Source organism: Pollachius pollachius (assembly GCF_949987615.1).
Source record: "Pollachius pollachius genome assembly, chromosome: 9".
NCBI lineage: Eukaryota > Metazoa > Chordata > Actinopteri > Gadiformes > Gadidae > Pollachius > Pollachius pollachius.
Window position 1 is genome coordinate 8738806 of NC_136942.1, and position 27589 is coordinate 8766394.

At 47.1% G+C, this 27589-nt stretch overlaps 1 protein-coding gene across 2 annotated transcripts; it reads left to right on the forward strand.

Moving 5' to 3' along the window:
- The first annotated feature begins 4972 nt into the window (after positions 1 to 4972).
- On the forward strand, positions 4973 to 26725 carry phrf1 (PHD and ring finger domains 1). Of its 2 annotated transcripts, none has more exons than XM_079743496.1 (20): positions 4973 to 5039; positions 5859 to 5920; positions 6039 to 6147; positions 6264 to 6371; positions 7937 to 8148; positions 8319 to 8402; positions 9928 to 10061; positions 10362 to 10453; positions 11033 to 11217; positions 11883 to 12006; positions 12784 to 12899; positions 14675 to 14868; positions 15579 to 15704; positions 16219 to 16376; positions 16576 to 18817; positions 20776 to 22373; positions 22579 to 22637; positions 23849 to 23938; positions 24090 to 24218; positions 24910 to 26725. In XM_079743496.1, exons 3-20 carry the CDS (start codon positions 6063 to 6065, stop codon positions 25069 to 25071), a joined length of 5898 nt encoding a protein of 1965 aa, XP_079599622.1. In that variant the 5' UTR covers positions 4973 to 5039; positions 5859 to 5920; positions 6039 to 6062; the 3' UTR covers positions 25072 to 26725. The 2 variants fall into 2 exon arrangements, with proteins under 2 accessions (XP_079599622.1, XP_079599623.1); XM_079743497.1 differs by having other exon boundaries at positions 4992 to 5039; positions 5837 to 5920.
- The last annotated feature ends 864 nt before the right edge of the window (positions 26726 to 27589 follow it).

The window sequence follows — 27589 nt, forward strand, 5'->3', positions numbered from 1 at the left end:
CCTCTGAGATGCAGGACTTAATTTTATCACACAGTATCTGCATCATTATGTATCGTCATCTTCTCTACAACTTGCCCTATTAGAGATTATCTTCATGCCTTGTCTTATCTTCTACACTTATCTTTTCCTCAAAGGTGCTGTAGGTATGATTTCAGAGCTATAATATGAGTGGCTTTGGTTATAGAAATGCCATAGCTGCCCGTAGCTATTAAAAGTTCTGCTATATTAGGACTGCTGGATCAGAAGTTCTGCTATAACATAGTAGGACTGATGGATCAGAAGTTCTGCTGTAACAAAGTAGGACTGCTGGATCAGAAGTTCTGCCATAACACAGTAGGACTGCTAGATCAGAACTACTATAATATATCCCTTCTTAAGTCACGCCACTATGAAAATTTTGTCGCAACAATGACATTAGAGGCCTAGGGCAATTAAGGAATTAATTGTACGCTTCACAATCATAATCAAAATCTTTCTTGTAAGCTATGACCTATAGTTTGACGGACTAAATAACTAAATAAATTAATAAATCTGCTACCTCATCGCTAGATGCCACCAAATCGTACACACTTCGACTTTAAAGTAGTACATTGGCTTAAAGGTGCTGTAGAAAAGATTAAACATTCGTTAGGAGAGAAAGCTGAAAAGAGTGGATGAAAGCATGATTTAGAAACTAAACAACCCCAACAATGTTTTACATTTACGCACCTGTGATTGACAGGCAATATGGATTCCGGGATCCAATCATGGAAGCAATAACCTGATTGGTCAGAAATTAGCCGGGGGCGGTCTAAATGGGCTCTAAGAGGCAAGCTAAAACTAAATATTCTCATAGACCATTTCTCTCACTTAAAGCTGACGGATGGCTTTGACATTTCCAACAATTAACCCTAAAATAATAGCTGTTGATGCTAACCTACATCACCTTAAGTTATTAAAATGACATATCTTTTACACAGGGGCGTTGGCTGTTAAGCATTCTTGCACAAAGCACATTATGCCCCAGAAGATTTATCCTTTCCTCAAGATGATAATAACTTTCTTCTGCTCTTATTATTCTAGGAACAGCGATTATGTTGTCTGCTGAAATAGGATATATAAACACTGGCTGTTTTTAAACACAATCACGCAGCTCTGAACTTCCTCTGCTAAACATTTCCCTGTCACCCTCAGCATGTTTGGGTAAACAAACAGACCAGCTGACACAGACGTGTACTATCGCACTCTAGCTCTCTCTCTCTCTCTCTCTCTCACACACACACACACACACACAGCAGTTGTATAAATAATCTTAGACCGGGCACTTGGCTCCTGTCTTACCCTCTGAACTGCCTTCCTCCACTTGATGGCCATTTCATTCTGTTACATGACCCATGGCTTAAAAAAAAGAAAATAATAAATAGCTTAGACAAAGTCACTTGTATATTTTTTTGCCTTGACGGCAGACAGTCAGATTTACAGGTTTAATTGGCAGATTTGGTCGTGTAAATGGATGACGTTGGATAAGCCACAAATCTCTTGACAGCCTGGACAACCTATCAGCCTATGTCTGACCTTCCTGATGCCTTAACATGAGGGCTACTATACCAATAGGAGCCCCCATATCTGGACATGTGACATTATACTAGTATACAAGAGAAATCAACTGACGAAACCAGTTAGAAAAACTATAGTTTAAGCAAGAAAGAGATGAAATATTAATGGTTCAATGGAATAGCTAACACATAGGGTGTTAAATGTTATTACGCCCAATCCCACACAATCAATTAATTCACTGAGGACAGCCCTCTGGTAGGTTATGTACAACATACCAGTTATGACTCCATTCAATGGAATATCAATCAAAACAAGTTTCTGGCGTTCTGAAAGTCCACATGAATGAGTTGCCTAATAAGCGTGTTATTAACGCTCAAACATTCATATTAATGTTGTGATCATATTAAGATTAGGGTGTGTGTGTATGTTTGTGTTTGATAATAATATTCTGAATGTTTATGGCTGATGAGGAGTATTTGCATGTCAAAAATTATGATTGATGAACAGGTCACTTTTATAAGAAGGATTTACACCAGAGACAATGAGACTACAACGAAACACAAATGTTAGTTATAATTTTAAAAACAAACTGTACATTGAGATAAAAATAAGTTATGATGACAATAAAAAAGGCCACTGATAAAATGCTACCAAACGAATAAAGCACCTGACGTGTTGACAGTAGAGGGCGTTATGGGATGGCCAAGGCATCAACGGGGTAGTGTCTATAAATAAGACCGAACTATAACAGCAGTTGTCCATATGCTAAAGCTGCATTCATGGTGCGTATAGGTCTACATACCAGATAAGCAAGCGACGTACAGTTGGCCTATTAAGGATTGTCATTGATTGGGTGCAGGACAGGTCTTCATCCAGCGCTGAGGAATCTCTCCCACGACACCGGCCCAAAGTGGCTTCCCCAAAAACAGGTTAGCCGCTGTCACACGCACAGTGGAATGGGCAAGTGGCACAATGTGCGTTAGTCAGTGGCTCACCTGCTTTTAGATATCTACGGACGATAACCGCGTCCGGACTGAAAAAATAACACACGACCTGCAATGGAAAACCGACACATCACATTGTTATGGCCGGAATTCTCTTCACCTATTATTCATTAAAGAGGTTGGAAAGGTTATAGATGGACGCACTCTGGAATTAAACACGACTGAAGATGTAGTCAGCTGAAATGGATGTTAGGCGGGTACTTTAAAAGTTTTGAACTTATAAATCGATAGCTGCAAATCGTTATTTACATAAACATCAATGCACCACCTCCATAGTCTGCAGCAATAACGACTAGAAATTAATACTTACCAGCTTCCAAGTTCTCTTTCAGAGGGAAATTAAAAGGGTCGCAGGGATCAGCCTTCACTCAAATCTGAAGGCTCAGTTTAATTTATCTCCATCCAAGACAATGAAAGTGAAATGCTAAAGTTTAGGTGGAGGTTAACATATAATGCACACCACCACCTCACAGAAGTTGAGCTCACTTTGCACTAGAGGAGCCCCCCTGCCCTGCCCATTCGCCCTCCCTCCGCATCCTGGCCTGCCTGGGGAACTGTGACGAATACTGGCATCACCCCAGGCCAATACTCTGTCAAATTAAGGTGGTGTTCTCCGCCCATGAAAGGCAACTATCGAATGAAAAAGCGTTGGAGAGGCGGGCCCAACGCAGCAATGTGCACGGTGGTGTTTCCGAGTCCTAGTTGGGGTGCGGTGCGTTCGCTTTTGCACGTCTTACATTAGGAACAAACCATTTGGGATTTTACATTTCCTCTTTTCCCCTTTTTTATCCCACACATGCAACACCGCATATGTTTCAGTGTAACGTACGACGTGATTTTTCTACTTCGCATTCACGGGGCGAACCAAGAGCGTGTTTTTATTCCCCGTTTACGAGCGGACCTCCGACCCCTACGCCAGGAGAGTGGTTTGACCCGGCTCCCGCCTCTGTACAGTGTTGCCATGAGCGGAGGGCGGCTGTGCACGTAGCGAGGATGCAGCATGACAGCAGAGTCAGGGAATGGGCCGTGTGATGTTGGGCGGTGATGCGGGTTGGGCCACACTGTAGTCGGGTGTTATCAATTATTTACTTAGCACTCCGTGTCCTTTTTAGATTAGTTACTGTGTGGACCACCCTATACACTTATTTTAAATATTCGGCTTTGATCCTTTTATGATTGTTCTTCTAATTATTATTAGATTATTCTGATGATGGTTGATTATATTATTGAGTATTATCATTATTTTGCATTATTGCGAAGCATTTTGGAGTGAAAGCTGCATTACAAACAGTATTATTTCGAAAAAGTATTAAAAAGGGATGCATGATTTAATGTCCGAATAATTGCCGTCTGCAACTTGAGCTTGCTTAGAAATGTTATTAATACAGCTAAAATAACAATGTGTATGAAACGTAACAGCCTAATCCTAAACTGTCTAGGCCCCTAAATGATACCCATTGTGCAATCGCACAGTTGTGCTGAATCAGATCTCCCCGTGATTTTTATGTGGAACAAAAACTGCCTACTGTAAACAGACAAAACAAACGTGGATCGGATCAGGGTTATGCAACACATGTCACCGGCCATTCACGGCCGCCACTAGGGGGCAGCAGAGCACTAACAGCCGCCACTAGAGGGCGACAGAGCCCGGGTTCACTGTGTAGATCACGGGTACGAGAGGTCAGTGTTTTTTATGTGGAATAAAAACTGCCTACTGTAAACATACAAAACAAACGTAGATCATGGTTATGCAACACATGTCACCGCCCATTCACGGCCGCCACTAGGGGGCGACAGAGCACTCACAGCCGCTACTAGGGAGCGACAGATCCCGGGGTCACTGTGTAGATCACGGGTACGAGAGGTCAAAGAGGTAAATGTGAATTTGTGTTAAGCCTGTACAGCTCAACTCAGACATGATTTTGTTTAACACAAATTAAATGATATATCTTAAATGCGATTATCGTACATGTGTTTGACTCTGCGCCGCTATAATACTATTGGAATAATATGTAAATTAGTCGCATAATAATCGTCAACTTTGAGATAGGGCAGGGAGAGGTGCTACGTTTCAATATGTGCAATCAAAGTCCACCAAAGGGTTGCTTCTTTAATATGTCCATGGCTGAAACACACAGATTGATATGTCTCACTGTGATTTGAGTCCGCTCAGCCATGATGTTGCGTTCAGGCTATATGGGATTTACTGTAATTACCCCTTTCGCAACCGTAATTCCATCATAGATGTACTATAAAAACATTCAGCAGATATTTCAACTAAGACTTTTTTATGTTCTGAAAGGCCATATAAGCCCGACCAGGCAGTACATAAAAAAGAAAAGGAAGCGATTGAACAGCAAACAAAATACCTCCCAACAGCCATCGTTCACTTCCGTCCTACGTGACGTGAACGCCGCATTGCCGTACACATCCAGCCGTTGGTGTCACTCAACGCTGGCAGAGACCACACACCACTCATGTCTCTCCCAACTCAACTGGGTAGGTGTGAAATTCACATTATATGTTTGAAATGGACATCCGCCCGCCATATAATAGACTAAAGGTAAACATACGCTCGATTGACGTTACTTAACTACTGTCTTTACGAGTGAGAAGCTGGACCTGGTGCTAACTCCATGTAGCAGGACTAGCTAGCCTGCTTGGGTTCATGTCTGTGCAGCCGGACTGCTGTGGTCCAAAGCGTGGGGGGCGGACGGTGGACACCCGCTTTAGCCCTTGTATTTTTTTTCGCCCCATGTGCCCGTGTTTCCGAGGGCAAGCCCTCTTGTTTGGTGCCACTCTCGCTGTCACCTTTGTTTACAACCGTTGCTAGCCCCGAGCCCCGCACACACTGCAGGCGGAATGCTAGCGAGGAGGCGTCTCTCTTTCCCTCACCACCATCAGGAACAGTCTCGCACACATGCGGGCGAAGCAGTGGCTTTCTTGATGCATGTATGCATGCATGCTCAAAGATGGATGTGTGTGTGTGTGTGTGCGTGTGTGTGTGTGTATGTGTGTGTGTGTGTGTGTTTTCGCAGCAGACAGCAGATATCCTAGCTAGCCGTGTTTCTATTGCTTCTCCACCCCTCTGGTTGTGTACAACACATGGTTGTCTGCTGTCATGTCAATGCTCAGAAATTTGATTTGGCTGTGGAAAACATTGAACATTTGAGAAGCAAGACCTTTGGTGTGTTGTTAGAAAGGAAATGTTACACCAAATACGTAATTGAGAAATCTCTAAATCTTAAGGTCATTGAAACTTTGGGCAAGTTTCTATCTTGATTATTTATGTTCAGTATTCCTCCTCCTTCCTTGAAGAATAACAGTTTAAACTGGCTTAAAGGTGAAGAAATATCCAAAAGTCCCCAGTCTTCTAAATAGTAAGTACCAGTATACGTCATTGAAATCCATACATGAACTGACCTTTCTGAAACCGACACATTCAGTATTGTTTAAAAGACCCCACCTGTTAAGTTTTTGTTTATCTCATTACGTCAGAGCTTAGTTTTCTGATGGTCAAAGATGGAGGAGGACAGCCAGGATGAGCTGATTAACAAGAACCAGGCTCATGGCAAGAGGAAGAGGCCCACTGTGTGGGACATCTCTGGTAAGATTCTCATATGTTTCTCATGGTGGTATTCCTCCGGCACAACATCCTGTGAAGATGCAAATGAATTGGAATGAGAAAACAACAACTGCATGTTTGTACTTCCTCCTTGACAGATGACTCTGACGAGGCCGAGGACCACTCTGGGGAGGAAGAGGAGGGTGATTCTGAGAGCGGAGAAGGGGATGACCTCCTTGATGGGGAAGATGAGGAAGACAGTGATGGTGAGAACATGTGGATTTGAGTAAAGTCTATAGTGGCTTTAGTGGTATGTAACTCTGTTTATATAAGCTCATAAGAGTCTGATGGGTTTACTCAAAGCATCCAGAAGAAGTCATAGTGACCTTGTTGCTTGTAGTCCAGTGTTGTCTAAATGTTGACAAACCCCTCCTAGAGGCCAGTTAGGCTGTCCCCGACTCTGAATTTTCTGAGTCGAATCAGATCTGCCATTTCAGTCCAGAGATACGACTATTCGGCGGCCGTGCGGTGCCGGTCTTTTGGAGGTTTAAAAAATTAGTTTTCTTTCTATTAACACTCTGCTTTGGTAGGCTATAGGCCTTTTATTTATGCTTGCATGTTGCGCTCATTACGTTCTCACCTGAACAGTTTTCTGTCAGTCAAACTCGTCTGAATTGTAGCCAACTTATTCCTGTCGGGTTTTAATTAGGCTCCTGCCCATAATGCGGTCTGATGATGAACACGGGGCTCATGTATAGGCTAGTGGATAATCCACTATATGAGTCCCGTGTTCACGATCTGATTGCATTTATTGAGCCCGAAAGAATACACAGTGCTGTGTCGCCACACTGACTGCGCTCCTAGAGAAAATGTAGCAACAATGTAAGGGGAGACAGCCGCTTCCCTCTGCGAGATTCTGTCTAGCAAACAAAGTTACAATGAATCGATCGCCACAGTGACATGGACAGTGTCTAAATAAAGCTTCTCTTTATTATTATCATTAGAGCTATGATGCAAATGGTGAATATTAAGCCTGCGGTGTCATCTGTACGCGCAGTTTGCAATTTATTTTCAACACCAACTGCCGCTGCAGAAGAATAATAAAAAGTCACAATAAATGTGTCGATTCATGCATATGGTCTGACACGTCTACACTATAGGTTGGGTCTTTTGAAAAAAAATTTAAAAAAATAAAATAAAGGAAGACGGCGGGAAACCCTGCAGTCGACTCAGATACTCTGAGTCGACTGCAGGGTTTCCCTACTGATGATTCGAATCATCGACTTTCAGGGGACAGCCTTAGAGGCCAGTCTGCCTACTCTTTCTTGCACTCTTTACTCTTGCATTTCTTTTACTTCTGGATATTATTGTGTGCTATTACTACTTGAGGAACACACAGAGTGCCAACATGTGCTGCAGACATGTTCCAAGGTATTCCCTAAAGTATGTAATTCATGGACGCTGTGCAACCATGCTCCCTTTCTCGTGCCACCAAGCAGTTAGAAATAGGGCTGTCACGTTGCAGACTTTTAGTGGACGTCAATATTCTGACTCGACTCATTGTTTCGTTTTTTCCTTTTAGTTTTTGTAACGGTTCATAGTCAGTCTATATAAATAAATAATATTTATTTATAAATATTATATATAACTTTCTAATTTGGAGTAACACTTCATAAAGCAAAAGTACAATATCACACGAGTGCCGCATGAACAACGTTTGTTGTATTCGGATTCCCAAGAAGTAGATGTATAACGTCTGTCAGCTTGATGGCCACATGGCCACCATATCATTCAAGGTAAAGTGACACTGTCCGCTCTCATCTTCCCCCAGACGACGATGAAGAAGAAGAGGACGACGACGACGATGGCAAGCCCGCCGAAGGTGCGGTTGCCGGCACTTCCGCCGACCTGGATGGGATGAGTTCCGACGAGGACGCCGAGAAGTGTCCCATCTGTCTGAACTCGTTTGGCAGCCAGCCAGTGGCCACGCCCGAGAGCTGCCAGCATTACTTCTGCCTGGACTGCATCCTGCTGTGGTCCAAGGTGGGCGGAGCCTCTGCTCTCAAGGCCTCAGTCAGGCACAACATTTCAGGGAATCGATTCTGTCAAATGTCATCCAATCGATTGGGACTGTACCTTCCCCCCCCCTCCCAAAATGTGCCTCCGCTCTCTACTCTTTTGATGAATTGTCTTTTGTTCCTTCCTATGCACAGAATGCAAACTCTTGTCCCGTGGACCGTATTGTGTTTGGTAGTATCTACCTGCGGAAATGTTATGGAGGAAAAGTTCAGAAGATGGTGAGTGTGTTGACTTTACTTTCTTTGCCATATTTTATTATCCCTGTGTTCCAACACCTGACTAGAATGCCCAATGCAATGCACCATTTCTTAAATAGCTCACGCTAGTAATGCGCGATATAAACGATTTACGATATAAACGATAAAAAAATGGCCTACGATAGAGATTTTAATTCTATCGCGATAATGCATGTTGATGACGCAAAATACAATGTTTAATTTTTGGTTTGGTGCAATTCCTTTTCACATTGCAATTTTCGCAACAGTGCCAGAATTTGTCAACAAACCTGCATGTGTGCAAAGAACGTTAAATCATTGGACAAAAAGGTCTGGGGCGTTGTAAAGTGTTAAAGAAAAAGGAGGGGGGGAAGCACTAGTGAAAGTAAACAATCATGGATATCCAGCGTGATATACATTGATCTGCGGACTGGTCCAACTCCCCCTCCCTCATCCTGACTCGGAATGCGTTAAATACATCTGCATTTTTAAGTTATGTTTTCCAGCATACTTTTTACTTGCTTTTGTCGGACCGTCGGGTGGTGGCTCAACATGGAGCAAAGAGGAGACGGAATGTCTTTTGGATATCGGACCCAAATATCCAATAGACGTTCCGTCTCCTCTTTGCTCCATGTTGAGCAATGTCTCCGAGACCACCTCTCCGGCTGGGTCAACCTCCTTTTGATGGTTAAAAATATCACGTAATCAACAAAAATCTTAACAATCAATGATCGATCATCAATTAATCATGCCCATCCCTATTTGTCAGTACAGTGCCTGTTCCTTATCTAGAAAGACACCCGTTTTTCCTGTTCTCTGCATCTTGGGTGGCATTTAAGAACCAAGGACTTAAACTAAGTGTAGTGCCTTTTAGAATGGTTTGCACTAAAGGAAAGAAACCCAATACTAATTTTATTTATCTGCAACATTATGTTGTATGATTACAGTGTTTCACAATAAATGTTCTCGAAATGACATATTTCTCTTTTTTTAAATACATTTAGCAGGGTCTACGTAACCCTAAGGAAAGGGTTACATAGACCCTTTCCTTAGGGTCTATGTAACCTGTTCTGAAACGGTTATTTTATGATTTTATATCGTGATATATACCTTTATTGCAAGAGGCTGCAATGTACATCGCAATATGGATTTTAGGTCATATCGCCCATCTCTAGCTCACGCCATATTATCCCATCTGTCTGCCGTTGTGGCTAAGCAGTACACAATGGATTCATGGCCTTATCCGTCCACATCCACATCATCCAAATCATCCCTCTTTACCGAGTAATAATAATCACCTTGAGTATATGTGGTCATATTCCTTATGCCTTATGCATTGTATTTTATGCAGAATGACCTCCGTAGTAAAAGGTTACCTGCGCTCAACGGTGTTGTCTTGTTGTTAGCTCAAGGGTATCATAACAGGAAACCCTGGAGATCATCCTCTGCTGTAGTGTTACATCCAGAGCTCCATGCGTCCACGAAAGCCCGGCTGCACATTGTATCACGGCTCTCGGTTGTGGTTCAGATCATGGTGGAGAAGCCAGTGAAGGAGGGCATGGAGGAGGTGGTGAACCTGGAGCTGGAGCAGGTCACCTGTGAGGTGTGTCGGGGGAGCGACCGTGAGGACCGCCTGCTGCTGTGTGACGGCTGCGATGCTGGGTGAGTTGGGGGGGGGGACCCCGACTAGACCTCCTCCTTACCTGAGATCAGGGAGGGGGGCGTACTTATGGACACCAGATGGGAACCTCAGGTGCCACAGCAGAAAGTAGAATAGATAACAGATACACACTATTGAATAGGATACCCACCATACAAAATGTCTATACACACACAGGCACACACAATCTGCGTCGCACAAAATGCAGATGCACCACAACCTAGTAGTAGCGAAAGGTTCAGTGTAGGTACTTCCTGTCTCCGCCCATCCAAGTTTTGGGTTCTGTGTGTTTGTTGCCGTAGCTACCACATGGAGTGCCTGACCCCCCCGATCGATGCCGTCCCGGTGGAGGAATGGTTTTGCCCCGAGTGCGAGGCCAGCAACCGCAACTCCAGTAAGCCCACTGAGGATGTTAACCAATCAGAGATCACAGCATTAATTTCTCCAAAAACTGCAGAGAAGTAGTATTAGGAATCAGATAAAAAGCCATTTTAATTTCATTTAAATTATCGAAATGTTTCCATCAGTGGAGATAGTAGGAAGTATGATTCGTAAAGGAGGAACAAACATTGTCTTTAGAAAATGGTTTCATGGTTTTTCTGTTGTGGGGCAGAGCTGCCCGCTCCCCTGTAAACGACCCCTCAATACAGCTTCAATAAGTGGAGGACAGGTCTGTCGCATCAACGCCTAATCAGCAGTTGGCGGTTCACCCCATCAGCCAATCACAGGTTAATGCATGCAATAACGAGTGTTTAACCTAGAGATTGAGACATCGAATATCAACAAATCTACAAGCGGTGACTTGTTTGCATTTTATCATATCAATTTTCCAGTCCTCTTTTTAAAACTAGAAATTGAAGTCATCGTCAAGTAATGGATTCAGTACCAACCTAAACCCTTCCAGACCTTATCTTAGGAGCCTGTGGTGCTCGTGGAGGATATTCACCCGGGGGGGGGGGTTGTGCTGTTTCAGGGGTCCCCGACGAGGAGCATAGCGACGCGGAGAGCCTCCCGGCCCGCGCCCGGTCCTCCTCCATGCGCAGCCCCCGGGGCGCCGCCGGCCCGGGGCTGACCCGCGCCATCGCCCGCACCCAGCAGAGCGAGCGGGTCCGGGCCAACGTCAACCGCCACCGCATCACCCAGGCACGCACCGCGCAGGTTTGGCATGAGGAGTGTGGCTTCTCGTCTTGGCTTCTTCTTCTCTCCCTGCAGCATAACAAAGCGGCGTGGCGTGGTGTGTGATTAAACTGACACAAGCCTCATTACTGTGGTGGGACTGGCACTAGCCTTGTGAGGGTGATGACTAGAATGTCCTTCGAAGCCTTCGCCATGCATAAAATGCTAGGACCACTCGGCACAGGGGGGAGGCAGTTTCAGTTCGTGAAAAACAAGAAATAAGACTGAATAACGATCCTAAAAGACAGAAATCTGCATGTAAGGCTTCTCCCAGATTAGAATACGTTTTCGCTTCACTTCAAACCGGAATTGGCACGAGAGGACAACACAGTGAATGGCGTCACTTTGCCTGATTTTGATAAATTTGTTCGTGTATCTAAGTGCAAACTTTCCAAGTTTAAATATGAGTGTAATGATGTTGATGTCAAAATTAATATCTTATTAGTGGGACTTGCATGCTTGGTTTGATTGTTGTGGCTAAATAATTTGCTATTGTTTTGATCTGACACGTTTGTCAGATCAATTTTCCGCCTGGTTTACCTAACCCGTGTGTGTCAGAGGAGATGAGCTCCGTGTTGCATGCTGGGAGCTGTAGTCCTACTGCTGTGTTTTGTCCTGAATGTAACGCCTGGTGTGTGTTGGACCAGCTGGCTCCTACGTACATGATGCAGACCACCTGGCTGGACGACACCATCAACGCGGTGGTGGCGGGCCTCAACACGGCCGTCTACATACGGGACCTCAGCTGGCGCCCGGCCGTGGGTCGGCGACGTGAGTCTGGAACGCCGCGCACCGACCCCGACACCGCCCGGGTACACGTTCAGAGGTTCAGTCACATGAAGTTAGACTGAGCTCAGTGTAGAAACAAACAGTGTAGAACATGACCGTAGAAGACGATATGTAACTCGATGCATGAATAGACCTGATACAACACATGTAACCGTTGAACTGATACTCGCTGTGTGTCAGGGTTGTTAGTTAATGATGCTTAAACTGAAAGCCTGAAACAGGGTGTGTCTATTGAAGTGTCACGGAGATGCTCTACTGTGTCACGCACACACGCACATATTTTGGTTTTGTCCTAAAATAGGACAAGAAATCTCTTTAATCTCTCTGTAAAGTACTAAAATAGTGTGGCTTTTATCCAAAGCGACTTACAATAAGTACATTTGTCAGAAGAAAGAGAGACAACAATATATCGCTGTCGGTAGAGTAAGAATGTTCATAGAATCAAGTGCCAAGCACTTACAATTGATAGGTTAACCCCTTCCCATAAACAACAAAGATAGCTAGGATTAGACTACACAATGCTTAGTACTGTTTTTAAGTGCAAGGACGTACAACATAAAATAAGTGAGTACATTAACTGCCAGGACATTCAACATACAATAAGTCTGTACATTAAGTGCCAGGACGTACAACATACAATAAGTGCGTACATTAAGTGCCAGGACGTACAGCATACAATAAGTGCATATTTCCAGACATGCATGCGCTGGTAAACCCTGAGTCACCCGTTAACCAGGGGTCCCTTTGTCGTGTTCACAGCCAAGCGTAGAAAAGCCAGGAAGGTGTCGTCCACCAAGGGGCAGAGTGGCAAGGCCGGCACCACCGGGGTGAGGAGGAGGAGGAGGAAAGTGAGGAGGAAGTCCAGGAGGAAGCAGGTGAGTCTCTCCTCTCGTGGTACCAACACCTGTTCACTGCTCTCTCCAGAGAGCCGGGGCCTGGTGGATCCATGACTCCCCTCCTGGGGGTAGCCAAAGGGATCGGGTCGTATGGAGGTCATTTCAGCAAAAGCAAAACAAACGGATAATAATCACCCATTTTCAAACATGGCGTTGCAGCTCTCGTTTCTGCATATTTCATCATGTTTATTTATTTTCATTAATGGACATTTAGCAGACGCTTTTATCCAAAGCAACTTACAATAAATACATTCATCAGAAGAAAGAAAAGATATATCGCTGTTGGTACAGTAAAGATATTGAAGTGAGAAGCACTTACAATTGGGACAACGGCAATTGCGGATAACTCATCACTTCATTGGATCCTCAAACTGTCCATCAAAACCTGATAGCTCCAGCCCGCCTCCATCTTGAACAGGGTGCAGTGCTGCCGTGAGACAGTAGGCCGCAGCATTGAGACAGAGTTGTTGGGAGTTGTAGGCGTCTAGACCGCAGTAGTAGGTGGCTGTTTTGGGTACAGAGTCAGATTGTTTGCAATGCAAAGCTAAATAATGAACTGGTATTAAAGGTCGAGACGCTGAAGCAGATAAGCGTGCAGGCAAAAAGTGTTTAAGGGGGGCTATCGTTGGCCATCTATTCAAAGCCCATACTGACCTCAACAGCCTGTTTATTCACTTTGTCTTGTATCAAGATAGATTTTGGCCAAACGTTTTCAACAACAGGAAAAAACTGTTTTCACATAGCTACGATAAACTCTGTAACCTGTACGTTAATAACATTGCGATGCACTTCATGCCTGAGATACTACCGTTTTAATCAATGACGTGTCTCGACATTCACTGTTCAAATCTTTTTCCCTCCATTTGACACAGCAGGCCACCCACACTCAAGAAATATGAACAAACTTCCTTTAACTACACTGAGCATGGACATATTTTAAAAGTTAGAATTGCTCACATATAATAGGGTTTCAATAGATGGAATAAGTAATGTTCTAGGGTCTGTTGTAGAAGGTGATGTAATGTTATAGGGTCTGTTGTACATGGTGATGTTATGTTTTAGGGTCTGTTGTAGATGGTGATGTTATGTTATAGGGTCTGTTGTAGATGGTGATGTTATGTTATAGGGTCTGTTGTAGATGGTGATGTTATGTTATAGGGTCTGTTGTAGATGGGGATGTTATGTTATAGGGTCTGTTGTAGATGGTGATGTTATGTTATAGGGGCTGTTGTAGATGGGGATGTTATGTTATAGGGTCTGTTGTAGATGGTGATGTTATGTTATAGGGGCTGTTGTAGATGGGGATGTTATGTTAAAGGGTCTGTTGTAGATGGTGATGTTATGTTATAGGGGCTGTTGTAGAGGGTGAAAGATGGCTGGTTGAGGAGGAAGTGGCCTTGACCACTTCCTGAACCATTACAGTGTCCAAGTCATAAATTCCCCTTAATCAGGAAGGGAGAACATTCTTTTTTTGTGGGGGAGGAAACCTACCCCATTTGTGTCAACGGTATTGTAATAAGTACTATGTTTACTGAAAAATCTTCTACAATTCTACACTTGCTGTTTCGGTTTGTATCATAAACACTTAAGATTTCAACAAAGATTTCTACTATCATGGGTCGTTTTGAAGTGCTCTGCTTAGAGAGTGTGGTCATTAAACAACGTTACTTCATTTTTAAAACGTGTGTATTTGTTAAAATAGTGTTTGTATGTGTGTGTGACTGTGTCTCCGCCCCCCCCCCTGCGCCATCCAGGTGACGAAGACTCCAGCCTCGTCCCGGAGCCGCATCGCTAAGAGTCTTGGGATCGCACGGCCCAAGGCAGGCTCGACGCTGCCCTCGGTGTACCGGCCCTCAGAGCACACGCTGGGCAACATGCGGGCCGACATCGGTGCCGCGTCGCTCTCCGTCTACGGAGACCCCGCTGACCTGGACGGAGACGTGGACGGGTAGGTTCGAGCGCTAATCTATCTATGAAGTCGACCTCGGAGAACGCCAGGTGTTTTGTTACAGTTCACAGGACGTCCACCACACGTCCTAGCGGGACGTGTGGTGGACGTCACGGAGCGTCACGGAGCGTCACGGACGTCCCCATACCGTCACGGAGCGTGACGGTATGGGGCGTGTCCCGCTAGGCAAGTGGTGGACGTTCTGTGAACTGTGTTCAGGTCAGATTTGATAAAGAGTTTATTGTTAACATAGTATTAAAAGGCACGCTCCAGTGGGGGAGCAGGGAAACATCCTTGATTCACAGCTGCAGACGGGGATGCCATTTCTCCCATGATGCAGCTCATGGTGTTGCTGTAGATCAGCCGTGGCTGCCTTAAGTTCCCCCCCCCCACCCCCCACAAGGCTGATAGCGCAGACCAACTGTGAAATGTTTTCTATAAATAATAACTCATAATAATTAGTGATCCAGTGTCTTGGGAAAATCATGTCTGATAGAAATTTCCATTACAGTTGAGTAGCGTTTCCTCATACCGTTTTCTACGTTTTCGACGTTGATCTATCTTTGAATCTAGATATTCATAAGGAAATAAGTTTGTTCATCAGAACTCTCATTGACGGTTTTAGTTATCCTAAGTTAAGTAAGTGATCCTGACTGGGTCAAACTGTTATGATGATGGTGATGATGATGATGATGATGATGGTGGTCAAGGGCTGAGGAGGAAGAGCCGCATACCCAGGTCACATCTCTGCTGGAGGCCAAGCGACGAGGCATCTCCCACTCCGCTCTGCGCTCCCACCAGCCGGTCGCTCGGCCAATCACCACCGGCCTGTCCAGGTGACCCCTCTGACCTCTGACCCCTGGTCACCACAATACGATGATGATGATGATGAAGAAGATGAAGAGGATGATAATTTTTTATACTTCACTTTACAAAACTTACAAAGAGCTTCCCAGGGATGAATGGCAATTATTAGAGCACGAATATACCAAGCCAAAATATTAACACCGTAAGAACGACGTCAAAACCACCAAGGATTTGTCACAAATCAGGAAAAGTTTTCGTTCTCAATCCCTTACCTTTTGGAGGCTGCTCCTGCGTACCACTGATTGTGAATATGCCACCTAGTCAGAAATACAAAGACAACTACATTAACCAAAGAACTAAATAGTTTTTTCACTGTCAGCAAACACCAGCTGTGTGGTTCAAAAGTTCAACATACCCATATGATCCTAAACCTGCATTTTATAGACCTAGCCAGGGTTTAATCCAGCATCCACTGCCCTATGTTTTCTGCTGTGTCTTCTCGTTCTTGTTTTCCAACACATTCTCCTCCTGTGGTGTTAACAGACGGGGCGGGGCCATGCCCACGTCGTCACGGTGCGTTACCGAGGCGACCCCTGTGCCGGACCTGCTGGGCAGCATCCTATCAGGACAGAGTATGCTGATGATGGACAGCTCTGCCGTGGTCATCAACCGGGACGGCACGCTCAAGGCTCTGCAGCCAGGTGGGTTACCTTAACGTCTGCCTCAGGACTTTGTTCATAAATGAATATTGGTCAGAAGCTGATTTGATGTTCAAGACCAAAACTACTTTCACTACATGTGCTTGAAGCAGAACATTCTCGTAATAGAAAACAGCTGAGTGTGTCGCTTACTCTTTTAAAGCCATGCATATCCACTTATATTCTGTCATCTGTTTTGCAGAGAGACCCTCTTCGCTCGTGAGCCCAGGGGCCAGCTCCTCGTCCATGCCCTCCCCCTCCCTCACCTCCTTCCCCTTCCCCTCCCTCCCCTCCCCCTCCTCCTCCTCCTCCCACAGCTCCCCCTGCTTGACCTCAGCATCCCAGGCCCATCCGCCCCACAGCCTGCCTGCTCCACACTCGCACCCGCCCGCCCCCAGTCATCCCCGCTTGCCGCCGGCTCCCCCCCATCCCCACAGACGCGGCCCCTCCGCCTCTTCCGGCCCCCGGGGGACCGACGGAGCGCACTCCCACCACAGGAAGAGCGTGAGCGAGGCCAAAAAGGCCCCCACCAAGGCGGTGTGGGAGGACGTGTCCGGGCTCCCCAGGATCCCCAAGATAAAGCGAGAGGGCAGCGGCGGTGCCGGGAAGGACGCTGGGAATGCCGGGGACAACCAGAGTAGAACCAGCAGCAGTAGCAACGGCAGTCGTGTTGATGGTAGCAGGGACAAAAGCAGCAGCAGCAGCGGCGGCGCTGTTGTTGCGAGGGGCGGCGGTGCCGTTGCCAGGGGCGACGGTTGTCGTGGCAACAGCGGCGGCGTTCCCAGGAGGGGTATCCACAGTCTGGCCGGGGACACGGGCGGCAGGCAGCAGGGCGTGGACCAGACCCGAGGCCGGCCCCAGGGACATTCCCAGAGGCAGAGCGGGGCCGAGAGAGCGGGGCCTTCGTCTGGCTTCTCCAACTCCTTCTGCCCCTCCTCTTCCTCCCGCTCTCTGTCCGGCCAGCCCGCTGCCGCCTCCTCCTCCTCATCCTCCTCGTCTTCCGCCGCTCCATCGACATCGGCGTCGTCCTCATCGTATTCCTCGGCGGCTGTGAGTTTCCGCATCGCCAACAGCGGGAACTCGTGGCGTGCGCAGCGTCTGAGCGGGGCGGCGGCGGCGGCAGCCCGGTCCCGGGACAGCGGCGGCCAGCAGGACAGCTCCGGGGTGGAGGAAGAGGAGGTGAGGAGACGGCAGCAGCAGCAGCGGCGGACACAGGACCGCCGGGACAAGCAGAAGCTGGTGGCCTCGCGGGCCCCAGCTAAACAGGAAGAGGAGGTGGAGGACATCTACGACCCCTTCAACCCCACCATGTCCGACTCGGACAGCTCCGACGGCGAAGCCCGGGTCCAGGCGCCGCAGACGGACCCCCCACCGCACCGGAATGCCGCTCCTGTTAAGAGCGAGGCATCGGAGCGCAGGATCACGGCGCTCCGGAACCAGGCGTCAACGCTGCGGAACGCCGTTCCCGATGAGAGGGTTCCGTCGCAGCGGGACCCGTCACCTCGGAACGCCATCCCTATTAAGAGCGAGCCGTCGGACCGCCGGATCCCGACGCTCCGGGACCAGGCGTTGCAGCGCTCCGCGTCACCTCTACGAAACGCCGTTACCGTTAAGAGCGAGGCAGTGCATCGGGACCCGTCGCCGTCTCGGAGCAGCGTTCCCGTGAAGAGAGAGGCATCGGAGCGCCGGATCACAGAGATGGAGGCCAGGACGGCGGGGGGGGTGCGGCGGGCGACGCGGGGAGACGCTGGCTCAGGAGAGCGTCTGGTGATCAAACGAGAACCGGAAGAGCTCGGGGCCGGTCCTGAACCCGCAGCCCGCCCCAGGTCTCAGGGGGAACCGAAGACCCAGGAAACACAAACACTGCGTGCCGACGTCAAGGTCAAGCTAGAGCCCGGGTTAGCCGAGTCTGGGGGAACCTGCAGCCACCGTCCCTCCTCCTCCTCACCGGGTCGGACCCCGGCTACCGCGTCCCGGTCGGATAAGACCAAGGAGCCGACGGAGGCCCGGGAACAGACCAGCCGGCCGCCCGCCAACACTGTTACCTCCGGCCCACCCCAGGCCGATCTGGCCCCCTCCAGACCGCCTTCCGGCAAGGACCCCCACGGAGACCGGAAGATAAAGTCGGAGCCCGCCACCGCTCCCTGCTCCCGGGCCGCGGGTCCTAGCAGGTTAACCCCCGAGGGGTCAGGGGCCCCGGCGTCCCCCGGGGGCCGGCGCGCTCGGTCCAACAGCTCCGAGGGGGGCGGCCGGAGCAGGGGGAGAGAGCGCTCCTCCTCGGGCCAGGGAGGAAGGAGGCGAGGAGGGGAGAGGGAGAGGGAGAGGCGCTCCAGGAGGTCCAGATCCAGGGACAGGAGGAGGCCCCGCTCCTCCTCCGGGAGCTCCCGGTCTGACTCGTCCTCCTCGCACAGGAGGAAGAAGAGGAGGCCCCGATCAGGCTCCAGGTGAAACAACGTTCCATGAGCCTTGAGCGCAGTGTCCGACTCGGTTCTGGTAGAAATTCACTGCATGATTGACATCTGCCATGTTGATGGCAACAGTTCAATAAACATGTTTACTCTAAAGTCTGATAATGATATAATGGGTATCTCCTATTCTTCCATTGGATTCATCCTGCCTAAAGGTGTTGTAGGATTCTTGTCGTAGGATTCTTTACAAGCTGTTTCATAGGATGTGTAACAAGACACCATGAGGCTCATTTTGCATTTGCCGGATTGCTGTAGATACATAGTCTGCGGTCTAATGGTCAAAAGAATTGCGTCCTGTCCTTTCCTATCCTCTTTCCTTTGACCTCAATGGAAAACGTCAGGCGGTCAAGGAAGGTTGTGAAGGAGTATATATATGGACAACCGAGGTGACAAGAGACTCCGACTGCACTAGGCTAGGGCATTAGGCGACGGAAGATGTTTTGACGTCTGCCGTGATGAAACTCCCATGTCCCACGAAGTTGGACTACTTAAAGTGCATCTTGGATGTTTAGCCCAATGCATTCTTGCCATGTTGCTTCATCTGGGCTGTATAAACAACCTGTTGGCAGAGATTTGTGAGTAAGGAATGCGTAAGAACATTGCCACGCTAAGTATGGAATTCACCAAAATGTACTTATACTTAGGAATGAAATATAAATATAAGCAAAGCACAAGCAAATAGTAAAGCATTTAAAGGTGATATATTTTACCACCAGATGTGAGTGTGATTAGCAGTTACAAGCCAATCGGCCTCTACTGACATCACATGTGGGCGTGTCCACCTAGATGTTTGGTGGATAGATCATTCTACCAGCCTACCCAGTGGACCGTAGCAAACGTTGCTCATCTATCCGTCATACATCTAGGACACGCGTGGACACGCCCATTTTTGATGTCTGAGGCAGATTTTCACAACTGCTTGTAACGGTTAATCCCACTCACCTGCTGGTATAATATGTCTATAAAAGACAGCTGTGAATTTTTTTTTTAATGTAGTGCAATGGCTTATCTTGCGTCACTGGAAGACTTGGCAAACCATCTTGCGTGTATTTAAAGATTGTGCTGATCTGCTTGGCAATTAAGTCAAACTTTTTACTTCATATAGTGTTCTCTCTTCTGACTGGACTAAATGAACTGCATGCAGCAATTTTATTTTATTTGTAATGCCTCCTGCACTAAGTAAGCCAAAAAGTAACTTTTAGTTTAATTCAACCTCGTTTACAAGCGTTTCCATTTCAGTGTTGGAGAAGTTTATTTTCTTCTAACTTTGCCATTATAGTGGTGAGGGGAAAACACATTCACGTGGTTGATAAAGGGATGCGTTGTGACCATATATGGTTAATTTGAGGTGTTTCTGAATGCAAATGGTCTGAGCCTGACCGAGCATGGCACTTAGGAATAGCTAAGATTTATCAAGATTGATTACTTACTGATGTTTGCCTCGCACACTTTTGATAAATCCAGATTACTTTCTACTGAAGCACATTCTTAATTTCATTTGTAAGAGAGATTTTGGAGCCTTTTCTATGCACGGTTGATAAATGGGTCTCTTTGCTTGACTTGGACACCTGGTAAAGCAATCAACCAAAATCACACCCACACACAACCCATAAGCAATCATCCAATCAACCCTTGCACAGACACATTGCAGGCAAACAGAGAGAGACTTGGATGGATTAACTAGCACATTAACACAACAGCAGGATTGATCGTCTGTCACAGCACTCAGTAAACAGTATAGTCTGCTTTATCATCCACAATGTATTATTTGAACTGGGTTTCCCAGCATACTTTCCCAATCACACTGTCACTTAATTGATTAGTCGTTAAATCCTTATTACAGTATGCCTCTCATCAGATATGATCTGATATGTCGTGTGTCAGTTAATACGATTCACTGAAGTCACTAAGGAGTCCTTTGCGTTGATTCACAGGTCTGGGTCCCTCTCAAGCAGCCGAGAACCTCCCAGCGCCAAGATGGACAAGCCGGGCGGTAGCAGGGAGCGGCACGCAGAGGCCAGAGGGGAGGCCAGAGGGGAGACAAGAGGGGAGACAAGAGGGGAGGCCAGAGGAGAAGCCAGAGGAGAAGCCAGAGGAGAAGCCAGAGGGGAGGCCAGAGGGGAGGCCAGAGGAGAGGCAAGAGGGGAGGCCAGAGGAGAAGCCAGAGGGGAGGGAGTTCCGGATCCAATGGACCGCTCCAGGGAGACGGAGCCGAGGAAGAACCAGCGATCGCTGCCCAAGCCCTCGTCCTCCAGCTCTCGGGGCCGAGAGAAGACCGGCTCCAAGGACAAGAGGAGACCGCGGTCCAGGTCTCGCTCCAGGGAGTGGCGAAAAGAAGACGAGGCGTCTTCAAAGAGTGCGTCCAAAGCATCGGGCTCGGACACTTCTGCCTCCAAGGAAGCGAGGAAAGTGATGGAGGAGAAGAAGGAAACAACTCCAAGCCACCCCCGAGAGGTTAAAGACAACAAAAGGGAAACCAAGAAACCCAGCTCTAAGAAGGAAAGCCAAACGTCCAACTTCGAGTTCAAGAGGGAAAGCACAGACCCGGATTTCGATGGCAACAGCCTGACGGCGGCAACGGCAGAAAAAGTTCCCCAGTCCTCGATAGAAGTTAAAACGGAGACACCAGCCGAAGTCTCGCCCGGCCCGCGGCCGGAGACCACGGTGGAGATGTGCTGTCAGACGGACGTGAAGGGCATCCTCAGTGCAGAGGACATCAAGAAGGAACCCCTGATGCACATCAAAGAGGAGCCGTGCGACTTCTGGTCATCCGAGCACTCGGATGCGGCGAACACCGGCCCGCAGGCGGCCTCGCCACCGCCTAGCCCGCCGTCCCCTCCCTCGAGCCCCGCGCCAACGCCTTCGTCTTCGACTGTCTTTCCTGCTGTCACCGTGGTAACATGCCCACCTCAGAGTTTCGCCCTGCAAGTGCCTGCGGAGCCCGCGCCCGCCATGGTGAAGCAGGAGGTGGTGGAGCGACCCTGCTCCTCCTCCTCCTCCGATGAGGACTTCAATGTGGACTCCTTGTTGGACAACCTGGGCCTATTGGGGTCGGAGGGCAGGAGGGAGCAGCAGGGAGCCAGCGGGCCGCTAAAGCAGCAGCAGGAGGTGGTGGTCAAGGTGGAGCCTGGGCTGGGGATGAAGGTGGAGCCTGGGCTGGGGGTCAAGGTGGAGCCTGGGCTGGGGGTGAAGGTCAAGGTGGAGCCAGGTCTGGGGGTCAAGGTGGAGCCAGGTCTGGGGGTCAAGGCGGAGCCAGGTCTGGGGGTCAAGGTGGAGCCTGGGCTGGGGGTGAAGGTCAAGGTGGAGCCTGGGCTGGGGGTGAAGGTCAAGGTGGAGCCAGGGCTGGGGGTGAAGGTCAAGGTGGAGCCTGGGCTGGAGGTGGCGGAGGAGCGAGAGGCGGACGAGGTGCAGGGCGAGTGTCAGCAGGCACCCACTCCGGCCCCCGTGGCGGTCAAATCGAAATCCCAGGGGAAGCGCGTGACCTGGAACATCGAGGTGCCGGAGGGACCGCAGCCGGAGAAATCGGCCAGCAGTAAGTTTGGCCAAGCAGCGAGAGGAGAGTGGAACTACTCTTTAACTCTAACCCTTTTGCTTAACTCACGTGTGAAAAAACACGTCTGAAACAGACAGACCAGCACAACGAATGGTTTGTTGTGCTGGTCTGTCTGTTTCACAAGTGTTTTTAGCATTTTGTTTTCCACTTAAATTTTAAATATGCTTTGCTTACCTTTCTCTAGAGCTGGCCCTGTACAGGCTGAAGCTGAAGCAGGAAGGCGCTCGGAGACCAGCCAATAAGGTAAGCGCACGCCACAAACACAGTGACACGGTGCACCCACTTCAAACGGCCACTAGGTGTCATGTGTCTCCCTAATCAGTATTATCTGACATGCTTGCTGCATGATACTTAGCAGGGGACAATGGGTTTCTTAGGAAAGCACCCAAGTTTCTCAGACTGTCGATGATGTTATCTTACTTGTCCAAACCTGTTAATGGCTGCTAATGGGGGAAAGGGTGCGTCAGCTCTCATTACTCACATAATAACAATCACAAACCGATGGCAATAAGATCAAAATAATAGGGCTAAGGTAGACAATAGACAATAAGGTATTGCCCATATCCATCTGTAAATAAAAATGTGTAGAAATTGTAGAAACAACATTTCAGGATTACACGGTCCTGAAATATTGCCTGGGTCTAAAAAGTATTTTTAAAGTCTGTTTTGAAAGTTCTAAGCATACTGTGTACAATATGGCCATAGTGTCTGGGGTGTCACCCACTGGTTTACACCCCACCGTTTTGAAGGATTTTGATTGCATTCTGCTTGTCACTGTGGTCATTTGAGATTTACCAGCATAGGAAAAGATCCATATTTGGCACATTGAGGGCAGGAATGGAAATTGCTGCCTGGCAGTACAAAATTCATTAGATGAGTTTTGAAGGAAATCCAACTGTCAAATGGCTCCATTAGAAACCCATTATATCAGATGAAATCATCCCTGAGATCCGAAGCAAGCAGAGATACAGTGTACTGGTTTCACATTCCAAGAACGAAACCACCTTGACCTACTCTGACTAAATATGGTCGTGAGTTGCTCACCATCCGACCAGATCAGTGAACCATCGTTTCCTGAAATATCTGCCTGTAGGGTTTCCACTTACAGGCGGCATCTGATTGGTTCAGAAGCAGCCGTTCAGGTGTGCGGTTCTAAGTCCTTAAGCTCTTCATTTCTGGTGTTCTTCAGGCTTTTGGGTAGCCTGATGGGAAAGCTGTCGTTCACCCCTATTTATACTAACAGCTGTTGGCACTGTTCCTGTTTTTAAATCCTATTTTAACACCGGCGCTTTGCACCGTTCCACATCCGTTCATGTATATCAGTGATTCGTAAAGTCACCCAGCTGAGGATGCTATTAATGACTCCTAGTTGTTGTCTCTAACACACATGTGAGGAACAACCTTAAAATATGAAATGACCCTTGACCCTGCCCCCCCCCCCCCTTGTGTATCAGGCCTCTGGCTCATCCCGGCGGAGGGCCAGTGCCCCAGGGGGTCTGGTCCAGGAAGACCCCAAGGAAGGGGACCTGCCAAGGAACGACGAGGTGTGTGTGTGTGTGTGTGTGTGTGTGTGTGTGTGTGTGTGTGTGTGTGTGTGTGTGTGTGTGGCCTCGACACTGATGAATAACACATCTGTTTGCGTTAACGTATTGGGGCATGAACTCTTGTGTATCGTGTGAATGCTTCTGCCGGCAGTATTTGAAGAAGCTGCACATGCAGGAGCGGGCGATAGAAGAGGTGAAGCTGGCCATCAAGCCCTACTACCAGAAGAGGGACATCACCAAGGATGAGTACAAGGAGATAGTGCGCAAGGCCGTTCAGAAGGTGGGTGCTGCCTCACACTACACATTTTATTGTATGCACTTCTTAACTTTGACTTAGTTTTCTTTTACTTATTTGATTTTATTATATCACTTTATTGTTTGTGAAGCACTTTGAGTCTGCTTTGTGTATGAAAAGTGCTATATGAATAAAGTTGCCTTGCCTACACTGAGCGGTGATTGGGATCTTGTAGGACTGTGCACCCTAACAACTATATGGTGAACTTTGCGGACGATACCCTGCTCCTGAGCCTTCTACACAACGATATAGACCCCTCTGTGTACCAGGATGAGAGAGACCTATTTATTAAGTGGTGTGACACCAACCATCTTATTCTAAATGTGACCAAAACACAGGAAATGGTTTTGGATCCGAGGCAAGTGACAGACCATGAGCCAGTGGTCATCAAAAATCAGGAAATCACCCAGGTATCCTCATATAAGTATTTAAGGGTTCATATTGATAATCTTCTCTGCTGGAGGTTGCATATTGACAACCTGTGCAATAGACTGCACCAGAGGCTATATTTTTTGCGAAGATTACGATTTTACGGCGTAAGCAGCCACACCATGATGATTTTCTACCGTGCCATTGTAGAGAGCATCAGTAGATATGGGATCACCTCATGGTTTGGCAACCTAATCGTTAAGCTAAAAAGCAACTTTCTCACCACGGTGTCTCCTTCTCTCACCAGGTGACCCACAGCAAAAGCGGGGCGATCAACCCTGTGAAGGTGGCCAACCTGGTGAAGGCGTACGTGGACAAATACAAACACATGAGGAAGCACCTGAAGGCCGGCGAGGAGGCCATCGAGGCCCAGAATGCAGAGGACGGGAAGGATTCGGACAGCCCGTGAGCGTGCAGACTGCCCTCTACCGGGCAGTCTGCTGGAACCTCAGATTGTTCTCGACCTCATTGGGTCTCTGTGGGACGACTCTGTGGGGCGCCCCCCCCTCTACTCCTCTGCGGTCTTCTATATGTTAAACTGCCAAAACAACCTTTTTCCGTTGTGTTCAGCGAGCAAGCCATGAAAACGGAGGCTGGACGTTTGTGTCTTAAAGAGACAGCGCGTCCCGTCCGTCTCACTGACTATTGAGTCTGTTTTGGGTTTCTGTTTATTTCCTTTTCTCCAGAGTGTATTTATCAGTTTGTTACGGATTTTATTTAATTTTTGGTTGGAAGAACTACGAGAGCAGTGAACCAATTTTAAATTTGATTATGTCTACTATTGATTGGATGGGTTTAGCTGTTTCATTCTGTTTCGCTTGCCTGCCAGTGGTAAGTCAATGTTTCTGGCTTCATGGAGGAGACCGCTTTATGTATAAGGCGGTTCTCGTGCACCAGTTTCTGTGGCCAATAAAAACATGTCCAGACCGACATAAGGAGAGGAACAACCAATCAACAGGGATATGATAGCGCATACATGATTGAACCATGCTAATAATTGAATGATCATTATTAGCACATGCAAACATTACAAATGGTTAAATTATTTTTCCAAGAGATGACGGAACAGATAAATGATGGGGTTTATATATAACCTGTTATACCTGGTATCTTGGTAAAAGGTTTGTTTCCGGACGTGATTTGGCTTTGAGTCATCATGCCGAGATAAGCTGTTATTTGGTAGAATTCCAGTTTGCCAATTCAGCCATAAATTGTTTTCCGTCAGTCATTGATACTAAGTCGTTGAAAAAAAGGGCTTGCATGCTGTATAAGGGCTTCCATAAAAACCAATGTGCTCCGTCAGGGCCCAACATTGAACTCTGCAAGCAGAGCTGCCCCTGGGAAACACCGGCCTAGTGTGCCATTGTGTTTATTTGCTATCTGCAATGGAGGGAACCACGACGACCCCATTGGGATTCAGACTCTTGAGTGAATCGAGGATTTAGCGACTAAACACATTTGTTGTGTAATGTTAGTCCTGGCTTGCTCTCATTCTCATCATGACTCTTGCTCTTGTTGCAAATCAAAGTTATTATGGCGTCACATCCGTGGCGACGGTGCTATTTGAGGTTTGTAGGAACTAGGATGAAGTAAATTCGCTAGAAACATCTCACTTCTGTAAACTGTGAGCCTGGTGTTTTTCTGTTGGGGTTTTCCCCACTAGGCTGCCCTGAGAGGTCATTCATGCATTACTGAATTCCCTGGAATGTGGGCTCCATCCAGAATATCCGGAATTATCCAGAATCAGGTTTGGCTTGGCTCACCCTGACAGAAACAGGGCTGAGGAGAACTACGGAAAAGTGGTTCCCGCCTTCAGTTTTAAACTAATGGTTTTCAATATGGTAGAAGATGAAAGAGCGGTAAGTCATTGTTAGATGACAAAGACGATAGTATGATCTCGTTGTTCCGGTTTATTGTCCTGTGAACTGGAACGCTCCGCTCCTAGGATCTGTGTGTTTCATAACCAAGCAGTGTGGAAGAAAGTCCAGTTTCATTATTTGTAAATATCGTTTTTTTTCTTTTCTGGGAATAGTGATTTAATAAAAATTAGAAGTAAATAGTTATGGACCTACTGTATATTTTGTTATGGATTTTTTCTAAATGCTAGAAAACTACTCCAATGCTAAAAGTATTGGAATATTGTTTTGTAGTATTTAGCTTCATAATGCACATAACTATTGGTTGTTCATTCAAATCAAGTGAAAATAGTGCAACAAAAATCAAATGGTGTCTGGAGAGGGAGAGTGCTATTGACAGACTGGAGAGCTTTATATCTGCAGCCAGCTGATTGTTCAGCTCCACCCACCAGGAACCACCTGAGAGGAGAGAGAGACAGGGAGGAGCAACACAACAATTCTGCAGCTCCACAACACAAGGGCGAGAGGGCTGTCACAATTATGTTATGGATCTGTGATAATTACTAGAAAACAATATTCCAATACTGAACTATTGGATTATTGTTTCTAGAATTTAACTTCATAACTTCATGCTACACATTAGAACTATCAATATACAACATATTCAGTGTATATATATATATATATATATATATATATATATACACACACACACACATACAGTGGGGCAAAAAAGTATTTAGTCAGCCACCAATTGTGCAAGTTCTCCCACTTAAAAAGATGAGAGGCCTGTAATTTTCAGAGGTATACCTCAGCTATGAGAGACAATGAAAAAAAAAAAATCTAGAAAATCACATTGTCTGATTTTTAAAGAATTTATTTGCAAATTATGGTGGAAAATAAGTATTTGGTCAATAACAAAAGGTCATCTCAATACTTTGTTACATGCCCTTTGTTGGCAATGACAGGTCAAACGTTTTCTGTAAGTCTTTACAAGGTTTTCACACACTGCTGCTGGTATTTTGGCCCATTCCTCCATGCAGATCTCCTCTAGAGCAGTGATGTTTTTGG

What these genes read in the sequence shown, in the direction of transcription:
- phrf1 (XM_079743496.1), top strand. Translation starts at nt 6,063, where the DNA reads ATGGAGGAGGACAGCCAGGATGAGCTGATTAACAAGAACCAGGCTCAT. An exon ending in AGATGAGGAAGACAGTGATG is followed by an intron (nt 6,372 to 7,936) that starts GTGAGAACATGT and finishes ATCTTCCCCCAG; the next exon opens with ACGACGATGAAGAAGAAGAG. An exon ending in GCTCAAGGCTCTGCAGCCAG is followed by an intron (nt 16,377 to 16,575) that starts GTGGGTTACCTT and finishes TCTGTTTTGCAG; the next exon opens with AGAGACCCTCTTCGCTCGTG.